Below are 13,530 nucleotides of genomic sequence, written 5' to 3'. Positions count from 1 at the left end.
GCATTGCTTCGTCAAAAATAAGACGGTAGGCATTAATGACAGAGCTGTCTAATCGTTGACAATCGTAAGCAGTGGGACCTCCTCTCTCCTTCAGAACATTCACAGCTGACTGCCTTCTAGAAGATGAATAATTTCCAATCCCCCACACGGTTCCACCCCTTGCAATCATCGTCGTAGATGCTTCCGGTTGTACCTGCTGTAGTGAAAGAGGTGATAATTGACGTATATCAGCATCTGAATCCTCTTCCACTAATCGTGCCTCGTTCACAGTGTCTTCATCTTCACTTGTGTCAGGTACGTAATCGTCATCTTTGTCACTGAAATCAATTTCTGATTCTTTAAGAGATGTAACACTTCTTCATCACAAAATCTACGCTGACGATGTGTGTTCGAAAACGTGTTTCACGGACAAAGATTGCTTGAGTGACACAACATAAGCTGTGGTGGGCTGGAATGTACACATGCCAAGTTGTAACAATGAGGAGCAACTGCTCTGCGTTACTGCTCACTGTATTGTTGGATAATTTACTTATATTCAGAAGAGAAATTAAAGTGGGGTCACATTGACTCCTTCTGCCGTACTTGGGATACTAAGTGAAATGTCTAAGAAAATTCAAATATTTTGTAAACACTAAAACAGCTTCAGAAAGAGGAGAAAAATTTAGAAAAAGTCATATAATTTCATTAACGAAATAAACAAATTGGATATGACAATGGATGAAAAATGTATGACGGGGTCATTTTAACCCCTTCTGCTGTTCTAGTGTTATAACCTCTTCCGCTGTTCTAGTGTTAATAAGGTAAGTAAAACAATAAGGAATTTTCATCAGGTTGGTTTCCATTAGAACTGCTGTGCACAGTGACGGTGATGTAATTCAAACAGGGAATTCGGGAATTACTGCAGTTCAATCTGTACTTTAGGATTTCAGCTACAGTATAGCTATCATCAGTGATTATGCAGTGTGTTGTACAGATTCGACAGACTTGTGTACCTTAGAATGTATGTAACATAATTCAATTAGTTTGAATTAAGCTGTGTACCTGCTATGGTCATATAATATGTGCATTTACTAGTCTGTTGAGTCTATAAGAGTCACTTCATGTGCACTGATGATAGCTATATTGTAGCTGAAATGTAGATCTGCAATAAAGTACAGATTTAATCCCAACCGATTGCTGACTTCCTTCCTGTCTATAAGGAATAATAGCAAGGTACTCAAATAAATATCTCAGATGGCCCGGTTTAGTAAAGAATTAAAATTTTAAGACTCATTGTCCCCAGTGAGACTGGTGCAAATTCATCTCACGTGACACGTGTTTACAGTCAGGTGCGGGACAGAGCTTTATTTTGAGGCTTCAGAGTCACAATGCGTTTGTGGAAACCCAGCATGAATTGACCAACAGGGGGGGGGGGGGGGGGAGCAGATAAAGATATGTAGCATAATTCGTGGTCAACAGTCCACACTGATTTTTGTAATCTTAAGAAGGAACACTGTAGTTGCCCTAAGATTGCATTTGCTACATGTTCTTGATGCTGCAAGTATATTTGCTTCAAATGTTTATATGACAAGTACCATCCTGGTAGTTGTTCGAAGGAAAGAGAGGACGTGGAAGAGAGCGAGTGAAAAGTCCACTGTAAAGGAAGAAGTTGTTTAAGAAATTTATTAGCCTGTGTTGTTGTTATTCCTTAGTGTCCCACTTACCTTATTAACCCTCCTAATTGTACCAGTTTTCATACGGATAAAAGCACAAATGAAAAAAAGCTGTAAAATGTATTTGGGAATCAAACGTGGGTCCTCTGCTCTGGAGCCAGATATCTTAGCCATTTTGCCAGAGGCACTTCCACTGAACGGTGGTTATGCTGTGGGTACATAAGCAGACCCTATATATATGATGAAGAAAAATGCTCAGTTTTTAATTGTTTATTGATCCCTAAATTTTGAGTCAATTGTGATTCATGAAGTTTAGGAATGGTGTTCTTAAACTCTGGGGTTGGTAGGGGTAGGGGCTTGAACCAAAATATCTTACAGCCTTTCGCTTTAGGTTGTATGTAAGCAACTTGACAAATATGAGATGAATTAGTCGGCTGTGTCTGACGCCTTCCTCTTGTTAGTGCTAACAGTGTGAATCTGGGGCAAGTCTGTAGTAGTACATACGAGGGGCGTTTGAAAAGTCTGTTCAAAAATAAAAACTACTTATGTGTTTGGGGTAAACCTTTTTTATTTTTCAACATGGTCTCCTTCTAGACTTATACACTTCATGCAACGCCGTTCTAATTTGTTGATCCCTTCCGAATAATAGGAATTGTCCAAGTCTGCAAAATAGCTATTATTTGCTGCAATCACCTCCTCGTTTGAAGAAAATCTGTGTCCCGCCAGTCATTTCTTAAAATTGGGGAGCAATTAGTAGTCTGAGGAAGCCAAGCTTGGAGAATAGGGGGAATGTGAAACAAGTTGGAATCTTATTTCCATTAATTTTGCGACCACAACTGCTGAGGTGTGTGCTGGTGCATTGTTGTGATGGAAAAGGGCTTTTTTGTGGCCCAATCGTCAGTGTTTTTCTTGCAGCTCGGTTTTCAAATGGTCCAATAATGATGAATAATATGCACCTGTAATAGTTTTACCCTTTTCCAGATAGTCGATGAGGATTATCCCTTGCGAATCCCAAAAGACGGTCACCATAACCTTTCCTGCCGAAGGAATGGTCTCCGCCTTTTTGATGCATATTCTCCCTTGGTAACCCATTGTTTAGATTGTCGTCTCATCTCAGGGGTATAGTAATGTATCCATGTTTCATCCACAGTGGCGAAATGATGCTTCCTCTGGATTCTTCCTGAACAGCTGCAAACAGTCCTTGCAACACTGCACACGATTCCGTTTTTGGTCAAGTGTGAGCAATCGCGGAACCCATCTTGCAGATAGCTTTCTCATGTCCAAATGTTTATGCAAAATATTATGTACCCGTTAATTGGAGATGCCTACATCACTAGCAGTCTCACGCGTCTTAACTCTTCTGTCATCCATCACCATATCATGTATTTTATCAATGATTTCTGGAGTCATAACCTACACAGGGTGTCCAGAACCTTCAGCATCACTTGTACCCATATGGACACTCCAGAAATTATGAAACCACGTATAAACTGTTCTAATCGAAGGTGCAGAGTCACTGTAATGTTTTCAAGCTTGTCTTTAGTCTCCTGAGGCGTTTTGCCTTTCATGTAATGTTTAATCACCAAACGAAATTCTTTTTTGTCCATTTTTTGATAATCACTTGACTTCCTTGATTCACACGAATGCCAAACACGAAGAAATTGACCAATATGGCTGAAACTTGGCGTGCATTCTTTCCGAAGATTGCTCCGAACTAAACATGACCATCTCTAAGATTTTCCACGGATTTTTCAAACGCCCTTCGTAAAGTTGGTAACTGGTATTCCCAATACAAAAGTGAGTGTGAGTGAAGCCTTTTCAATGTGAAAAAGAGTAAAAACTGTAGATAAGCTAGACGTGCACTATTGTAGAAGCAGGATAGATAGCACCTGCCAGCAGACTTGATATTCGAATAGCAAACGGGTAGCTGCTGGTTGCAAGTGTAGACAAGAGTAAGACAGTAGTAAAAGAAGCCCCCATCTAAGTTCAAAAGTTTGAAAACAGCGAGAAGAGGCATCGTAACAGATCGAAATGTACTTTCAGAAAGGTTTCCATAATAGGAAGCAGTTTCATTTAAAAACTGACATGTGTGGTGTCTTTTTTATCCAAGTATATATTTTAAGCTCTTCAAGTGTATCCAGGGGTCATTTTTTTGGAATATAATGCCACATTTGAAGACTTAGAACTGTGTGTCCTACCTTATGTCGACATTTAAAAAAAATTAGAACCAGTAGTTGTTTTATTGCTAGAAATGTTGCGTGTAGCCAGTGCAAGCCTCGTAACTGCCTTTATTGTTGTGTTACACTTGCAACTTGCTGAAGAAAATAATTACCTATATTGTGTATCTATTGACTCAATACATAAATGAATGGGTGGTTATAATTAAACTTTCCTTATTTAACACTTTATAACGTGGAAACTAACTACCATTCGAGTACCAAACTTGGTAGGATTAACGTCCAAAGTATGGGGTGCACGATTTCCGTGCATCACAGTGCCATTCTCCAGTTCCAGTTACAGCCACCAGGTGCCACGATCAGTCGTCGTGATTCATAGTCTCACACACCTGACCAGTCAGGCTGCACTTGTAGACGTGTCTACACGAGTTCGGACATAAGAAACAGGGCATTATCGGTGAAGCTCTATTATCAAAACAACAGTAATGCTGCAACTGCACATCGAGAAAATTGCCTGTTGAAAGGATTACGGAAGGGTCCTCTTCCTCCACCTGCTGTGCGGAGAACGGTGAAGAAGTTCAAATCGACTGGAGAACTGGGCGTCGCTCCGGGTAGAGGCCGATGTCCGGTTGCACGACAGGTGATTGACGAAATTGCTGTTGCTAGGACAGACAATGTGTGCAATTCCCGATCGTCAGGCAGTGCACGTGCTGTGTCACGACAGTTGAGCTCCCGTGGTCCACTGTACGGAAGGTCTTTCGAACCGTTCTCAAATGGTACCCTTACAAAACCCGTGTCGTACAGCAGCTTGCACCACGGGACGCACAATGACAACTTCTCTCTCCGCTTTCTCACGAGGATTAAAGTTAACTAGGGCTGGCCCTGGACCATCCTGTAGACAGATGAAGCTCGTTTTTCTCTGACGGGTGAGGTGAACACACAGAATTGCCGAGTGTGGGAATCTTCACCTTTACTCACTGTGCACGAAGTTCCTCTGCACGGTGAACGTGTCACCGTCCGGTGTGGCTTCGCTGCTACGTTTGTCACTGGTCCATTCTTTTTTGAACAGGTTGGCACTCGAGGAGCGAAGACGTGCAGTGTGACTGGCCAGCCAGCATTACAGTTTTCACGCAAGATGGGGCCCCACCGCACATCGCTCGTGAAGTTCACCTGCTTCTCACAAACAAGTTTGGAAATGATTGAATTGTCAGGCGATCGTTTGCAATTGCTTGGCCGGCACGATCACCTTATGTCACTCCCTATGATTTCTGGTTGTGGGGCTACCTGAACCACTGGGTTTCCCGGGAGAACATTCGCACATATGCACTAATCTGAAACGCAGCGTATCGAGAGAGGTAACTGGCATACTTACAAACACGGTTCGTTCTGCTGTGCAGAATGCGGTCGTGCGCTCAGACTCCTCTGGACACTGATGGGTGCCATATCGAGCCCATTTTGTAGTGGTAATGGTACCGGTATCTAAATGGTATGATGTTCCGTAGCAGCACATTAAAAGTGTTTGAGTCTAATTGATCTGCATTATTTCTCTTTCCCGTGTCCTCGACATTAATGGTACCAAGTTTGGTCCTCGTACGGTAATTAGTGTCCGTGTTATAATGTGTTAAATAGGGAAAATTTAATTATAACTACTCGGTACATCAGAGGGATACTTTCCAGAAAGCTGAAAATATCTAGGGTGGTTCCTGTGTATAAAAAGGATGACAAAGACAACCCTGCAAGTTTCAGACCAGTATCAGTAGTTCCGGTCCTGACCAAAATAATAGAATACATCATTTACCATCAATTGTTCACTTATTTTGAAAAACTTCACATATTTAATTGTGGACAATATAGTTTTAGAAAAAAGATTATCAATAATTGGTGCAGTAGACTCCGTAATTAAATATGTTCTTATAGTGTTTGAGGAGAAGGGCTTTGCTCAGGCCATTTTCTGTGACCTCGGTAAACCATTTGACTGTGTAGGACCTATAACTGCTGTAACGTAATATTTGCGGCAGTTCCCAAAAGATGTTGCTTGACGATATTTAGTCTAATTTTAAATCACCAAGAACACACGTCACTTGGCCTGCTTGAGACTTCTTTATTGACTTTACTTAGCAGCTATCCCAGAATCATCACATCTTTACTACCAAAGAATAAACAAAAAAAAAAAAAAAAAAATTTTAAAGATATTACATCATGTTATCAGTAATGAACTATAACTATTAACGGTCTTGGCAATAAAAATTCCATTTAGATTTCATCACTGTTGCCTTTGCACTACTCCCCCACCAGTAACATGATTACGAATTAATACATGGTGATGAAGGAATTTTCTTAAAAAAAAAATCTGCACAACATTAACATAAAACAATAAAAAAACATATTGGAATGACAAAAGATACGATACAAAATAATTAAAAAAACTTTTTACAATGTCTGGTATGATATTTGATTAATTCTCCACAGACATCTGCTCCAAGAATCGTGGTGGGAACCTTCGATACTCTGGTATTCGGAGATGGTTCCTCTGTGGGATGTTGTGGTTCAGTGTCTCTGGAAAAGTTTGGAAGTTCCTTCTCTGATTCCCATTCTTCTTGCAGGAGATAAGCTGGTTTAAGTCTGTCCACTGACATATTTATATGTTTGTACTTCCTTTTAATGGTGAAATATTTTTCATGTATTGAAATGACAGGAAAGGGACCATCATATGAAGGTTCTAGTGGTTTTCTAACCCTGTCACATCTCAGGAAGACATGGGAACAGGTTTGCAGATCTTTTGGAACAAATACTGATCTTGATTTGCTTTGTGTAGGCCTACTAGGTTTCAGATGACGCATTTGCTTTTGCAAATTAGATACAAATGAATCAAGGTCAATCGTTGTAGTGGGCTCTTCAAAAAATTCACCAGGAAGTCTTATAGTTTTTCCATATACCATCTGTGCAATGGAATGGTTCAATGTTTCTCGCACTGCAGTGCGCAAACCCAATAGAACAGTAGGCAGAATTTCTGTCCAATTAGAACTGTTATGGTCCTTGATTGCAGACTTCAGAGTTTTGTGTAGTCGCTCAATTTTACCATTGCATTGAGGATGATATGGCGTTGTGTGCTGAAACTTCATTCCGCATACTATGCCCAAATTATTAAACAACTGCGATCTAAACTGTGTTCCTTGGTCAGTGATTACCTGTGATGGTACACCAAATCTTGCAATCCAGTGCTGGTAGAAGGCTGTTGCCACTTTTTCAGCTGAAATATTTTCAAGTGGTATGACTTTCATCCAAGATGTGAAACGGTCAATACAAGTTAAACAATAAGTCATGCCATTAGAAGGAGAAAAGGTCCGATGAGGTCAGTGTGTACAACACTGAAACGTTCATCAGGTTCTTCAAACTTCTCTAGCAGTGATTTTGTGTGGCGAGTGACCTCGGTTTTCTGACAACTGCACAGGATTTAGTCGACTGTCGCACATCACTTTTGATGTGTGACCAAATGGCTCTGCTACTCAACAGTTTCACTGTTGTCTTTATGCCAGGATGTGCTAAACCATGAAAATGAAGAAATATTTAATAACGAAAAGATTGAGGAATATAAGGTCTGATACTTGCAGTGGATGTGTCACACCACAATGTTTTCCCTGATGGAAATTGATATGACTTGAAGTTTAAGGAGTTGTTCCCTGTTTGCAGTTAATGTAGTTCTTGATCTTGTTGCTGGTTTTTGGCAATTTCATCATAGTCCAGTATTACTACATCAACTCTGGATAGGGTATCTGCAACAATATTGTCACAGCCACTGACATGACGAATATCGGTCGAAAATTGTGAAATGTACTGCAACTGTCTCATCTGTCGAGGAGATGCCTTTTCATTGTTTTGCTTGAAAGCAAATGTGAGTGGCTTATGATCAGTGAAGATTAGGAAGTCTCTTCCTTCCAGTAAATGCTTAAACTTTTTTTACAGATAGGTAAATTCCCAATAATTCTCGGTAATAAGTACTGTAACCGTTCTGTGATTTACTCAGTTTCTGTGAAAAGAATGCAACAGGTCTCCAATTTCCATTTTCCAGTTGCTGGAGCACACAACCAACAGCAATATCTGATCCGTCTGTACATAATGTTAGGGGTAACTCCGAGTTAGGAAAAGCCAATAATGCAGCATTTACTATATCTTGTTTAGATTTCTCAAACATTTTCTTTGCTTCTTCAGTCCACTGAATTTGTCTATTATCCTTCTTTCTTGCTCCCTTAAGATAGTCGTGCAAAACAGTTTGAGTCTGTGCCACATCTTTCAGGCAGCGACGGTAGTAATTGACAGTGCCAAGAAATCAGTGGAGCTCAAACAGTTTGGCAGGTAACTTATACTGCAAAATTGCTTGCACTTTCTCAGGTAGTGGACGGGATCTCTCTGATGTTATCCAGTACGCCAGGAATTCAGTTTCATTTACTCCAAAGGTTGATTTTGATATGTTGATTCGAAGTCCATAATTAGATAATCACTCCAGGACTAGTTTCAGGTGTGTTTGGTGTTCTTCAATACTGGATGACGCAGCGATTAAAATGTCGTCGAGGTAAGGAAACACAAAATCTAGCCTAAACATAACTTCATTAATGAATTGCTGGAATGTTGAAGGTGCATTCCGCAGGCCAAAGCTCGTGACATTAAATTCGTACAGTCCAAATGGTGTGACTACAGCTGTTTTGTGCTTATCTTCTTCAGAAACAGGTATTTGATAATAGGCCTTAAAGAGATCGATTTTAGAAAATATGTTTTTGCCTTGAAGAATACAATGGAAATCTTCTATTCTAGGTACAGGATAACGGTCTGGAATTGTTCTTTCATTTAACTGTCTGTAATCTCCACACAGGCGTATTGAGCCATCCTTCTTAGGTACAATATGGAGAGGACTTGCCCATGCAGATTTAGATGGTCTAATGATGTCATTGTCTAACATGGATTTAAATTCTTGTTTTGCCATCGCCATGCGCTTTGGGTCTAATTGTCTTGCCCTAGAAAACAAAGGCGGGCCTTCAGTGGTAATGTAGTGTTTGACATCATGTTTAATTTTGCTAGGTACCAAATTAGGTTTAGCTATGTCTGAATACTGTAACAGTAGATCTGTAAATTTTGTGTTTTGGCTCATGGTGCTCAGGACGTTTTCCTCTGAGATGACATAACTTTACCCTCAGCATTGAGCTTGGTTACATCATCTATTAATCTTTTATTATGGACATCTACTAATAATTGAAATTTATTCTAAAAATCGGCACCCAATATAGCTTTATTGATCTTCGCAACTATAAATAGCCATTGAAATTGACGTCACAGTCCCAGATCAATAGTACGAAGTTCGATTCCGTATGTAGGAATTTCGGTACCATTTGCAGCATACAATTTATATGGTGACTCACCATTAACATTTGCGTGAGTGGCAATTACAGAAACATACGCCCCACTGTCAACTAAAAATTACAATCCCGTTTTTTTGTCGGTTACAAATAAGCGGGTCTTGCGGCAATGGACTTGGGCAGCAGAACTTGCCGCTAATTCAGCTGCTGGGTCGCGTTTCCCTTTTCAGTCCAGCTACATGGAGGTGTGCATTTTTCAGGCTTGCAGTTCTGCCCAAAGCGAAAGTGGTAATAACAGTACTTGCCCTTGGGGTTGTATTTATTTTGAGACTTACTATGACTTCTTTTACATTGACAATCACAGCTTCTGTTAAGAGACCTGCCTCGATAACCAGTTGACAGCACGGCCATTTGTTGCTCTTGCCCCGAAATTCTTGCCATCAAGTCACCCATTGTTATCAAAACATCCTGTTGGCTACAAGCACCAATTTTTGTGACGAACAATTTGTTACGGGGATTTATTTCTGTTATTCTATCAGCCATTATAGCCACCTTTTCGAGTCCCTCGTCACTGACAATTGAAATGTTCCTTATAGAATCCGGAAGTTTTTTTAGCCAAAGTGTCTTTAGGACTTTTTCTGCCACATCTACCCCTGCCAAGGCTTGCATTTTGCGTAATAACTTACTAGGTTTTTGGTCTCCCAAATCAATTCCAGTAACTAATATCTTAATATGCTTATCTTCACTTTCTTTGAAAATATTCAGTAGACTAGATGTTCCTTAGCCAACAAATATTTATTCGCATCTGTACCACAAATAATGTCCCAAATATTCTCAATGTATTTTGGTTTTAATTGTGACACTAGGTGGTTAAATTTAGTTTCTTCTGTGACAATTTTGCAAATGCTGAACTGTGCTTCTACTTGATAGAACCAAATTTCGGATTTTTCACTCCAAAAAGGCGGAATTTTGATGCTAACCTTGTTTGCTTCCAGGCGATCTTCGGAAACGCTCTCGTTTGTCGTCATATCTTCTTATTATCACGTCGGGGTCACCAAACATAACTGCTGTAACGTAATATTTGTGGCAGTTCCCAAAAGGTGTTGCTTGACGATATTTAGTCTAATTTTAAATCACCAAGAACACACGCCACTTGGCCTGCTTAAGACTTCTTTATTGACTTTACTTAGCAGCTATCCCAGAATCATCACATCTTTGCTACCACAGAACAAAAAAAAAAATAATTTTAATGATATTACATCATGTTATCAGTAATGAACTATAACTATTAATGGTCTTGGCATCGGCAACTTCATAAAACATAAAAATTCCGTTTAGATTTCATCACTGTTGCCTTTACAGGCCTGACACACCTCTACAGAAGTTCCATTTCTGTGGCATCAAGGGTGACAACCTAAAAGTATTAACCTCTTATCTCCGAAACCGTAGGCATGTTGTGTATTGACACAGAAAAGTCTACTGAGAAACAAACTAAGGTGTTAGTTCCACAGGGATCTGTATTTGGACCATTTTTGTTTTTGGTAATGATTCATGACCTACCCTCCTTTATAAACTCCAGTATGGTGCTGTTTACAAATGACAGTGTGAATTATAACTCTGATCTGAATAAACTAATAGATTTGGTTAACAATACAAATGTGTTTCTCCTGAACAATAATAAAACACAAAAAAATGTATTAGTCTAAAGGACAAGAGTCCTTTTAATGATCCCAGTTACATGAAGTTTTTGGATGGTATACTTAGATGACAAATTGTCCTGGGAGCAACACATAAAATACATTAGTGTTAAATTGTCTAGAAAAATTTACGTACTAAGATGTCTTATGAAATCTGTACCTGCAATGTGTGGAGAACGTCATATTATGGAAAACGTTGTCTATTTATTTTTTTGTTTGTTTGAAGTATTATGTTGTATGGAAGTAATGTGGGGAAACTAGCTGTTTCATAACATATTATTTCTGCAGAAGAAAGCAATCAGAGTCATTACACGTTCTCAACATAAAACACATTGTAAGCCCTTTTTCTCTGACTGTGAAATAATTACTGTTATAAATCTGTGTATATATGCAAAGTGTAAATCTATACAAAAAAGAATTTGCACAAAGTAAAACATAAAAACAAAATTCTCGATCATAAGAGAAACTGTGTGTCATACCGTAGACTAGCAGACTAGCTATGAGGAAATGCACCAGAAATGATTTAGTAAGCTTCTGCAGATGGTACGAGATCTTCCAGGATAGGCACTTAGCAAAACTTTAAACAAATGCCTTGTTGCCAACCCCTTTTGTTAATTAAAAAAGTTTTTTGACTGCAACACAGAGTTGTAAGCTAATAACTAACATGCTGCACTGTCCTGTTTACTAGTGTAATGATTATACTGCAGAAAAAATTTGTCTAATGACGATAAAATTATCTTATCTTGTAAGCGATTACAACAGTGGATTGCACCTGCACGTGTAGTCCACAGCTTGCAGGTATTACGGCAGTGGTGGGGCGGCTTTTCAGGACCGCGGTGCCGCTTCGGTGGCCCTTTCTCCCTACCCACTGCTGTCCGGCCTCCTAGACACCAGCCTCCAGAGAGCCGGCGTCGGGTTCGACATCCTCTCGTCACCGCGCCGCGATTCGGAAGCCTCCGAACCGACAGGAAACACCGATGTGAGTATCGAATTCACAAATATGTATGTAAAAATTTTGCAGTATTAGATTTGTTGAAATGTTTGTCCCTGCTACTTATTTACTGGGTGTTACCTGCAGTTGCTCTCGGATATCAGTAGTTCCGTTATGACGAGTGACTGTGAGTTAACGAGTTAGTGTACGTGTAGTGATGGCAGCTGCTCTCACGTGTCTGCCTGTTCTGGTAAGCATAGTTCGTGACGAGAGCCCACCGACGCCACTCAGCTGCACTGAGACGTGACGTGGCAGCACGTGCATTGTTGCTGCCGAGCTGTGTGTGTGTGGTGGTGGGGGGCAGTAGTGTACATATGTACATCGTGCTACTGGTTTTAACTATACATCATATGATGTGGATATTCTGCAACAAATTTCATAAATTTTAACCTAGTTAGGTTCACTGATGAACAAAATTAAGTGTTCTATCCCCTTCTTACCTCTGTTAGGGGTCACTTGTTTCCTTCTGCTTACTTTTTTTTTATTTTTATGTATTCATTTAAAAGTAACCTATGCTCTTCCTCAGGGTCCGAGCTTTCTCTCTAGTAAATTTCATTGAAGTCATTTTAGCAGCTGACTTGGGAAAATGCAACAGACAGAGTTACTTTCACATTTAATACTATTAGTTTGGAAGTACGGATGAAACATGTCGGAGACCGAATAAGTGTTGCATTCCTTACGTTGAATCGTATTATATAGAACAAATGTATTGATAAAAGCATTTCCACAAATATGATGCAGCTTGGACATAAGAGGGTTAACAGTTTTTTCAGAGAGAAAATATGTTTCACTGTATGATTGTATTACAGTACCTTTTTTCCACGATCGTTTTTTGATGAAATATAACCTATACGTATCCCCGAGCCATGCTCAAGTTATCTGTGAAAACTCCTGTAACGGTTTTGGAGATTATTGCGTTCAAATAGATGTGACAGGTTTAGATAAAACCTTAAATCACATTTTTTTCCTGTTTAGATCCTGATTAAAGCTTATTTGTAGCCCCAAGGTACATCGAGTTACCCGTGAAAACGCAGTGAAAATTAGTCTAATAGTTTTGCAGAGTAGTGTGTTCAAGCAGACAGACACATCAGTTTTACAGTTGTGTTATTAGTATAGATAGATATAGATTTAACTTGGCAAGATTAGGGCCATCTGACCAGACATTTTACATACACTATGTGATCAAAAGTATCCAGACACCTGGCTGAAAATGACTTGCAAGCTCGTGGCACCCTCCATCGGTAATGCTGGAATTCGATATGGTGTTGGCCCACAGTTAGCCTTGATGACAGCCTCCACTCTCACAGGCATACATTCAATCAGGTGCTGGAAGATTTCTTGTGGAAAGACAGCGCATTCTTCAAGGATTGCTGCCCTGAGGAGAGGTATCGATGTCAGTCAGTGAGGCCCGTCGCAATGTTGACGTTCAAAAACATCCCGAAGGTGTTCTGTAAGATTCAGGTCAGGACTCTGTGCAGGCCAGCCCATTACAGGGTTGTTATTGTCGTGTAATCACTCCGCCAAAGGCCGTGCATTATCAACAGGTGCTCGATCGTGTCGAATTGCTCTTCAACAGTGGGAAGCAAGAAGGTACTTAAAACATCAATGTAGGTCTGTGCTGTGACAGAGCCATACAAAACAAGGGGTGCAAGACCCCACCATAAC

The 13,530-nt window shown here is 39.9% G+C and overlaps 1 protein-coding gene across 6 annotated transcripts in view; it reads left to right on the top strand.

Annotated features, from left to right (window-relative positions):
• Positions 1–13,530, top strand: part of LOC124553733 — a 161,204-nt gene that overhangs the window by 22,508 nt on the left and 125,166 nt on the right. For all 6 annotated transcript variants that reach the window (XM_047127661.1, XM_047127662.1, XM_047127660.1 and 3 more), the window contains exon 3: positions 11,704–11,853. In XM_047127661.1, the coding sequence (XP_046983617.1) occupies positions 11,704–11,853 (150 nt within the window). The remainder of the gene's footprint in view (positions 1–11,703; positions 11,854–13,530) is intronic.

The sequence above is a fragment of the Schistocerca americana genome, chromosome 11, assembly GCF_021461395.2.
Source record: "Schistocerca americana isolate TAMUIC-IGC-003095 chromosome 11, iqSchAmer2.1, whole genome shotgun sequence".
Classification (NCBI taxonomy): Eukaryota; Metazoa; Arthropoda; class Insecta; order Orthoptera; family Acrididae; genus Schistocerca; species Schistocerca americana.
This window is presented reverse-complemented; position numbering and strand designations above follow the sequence as displayed.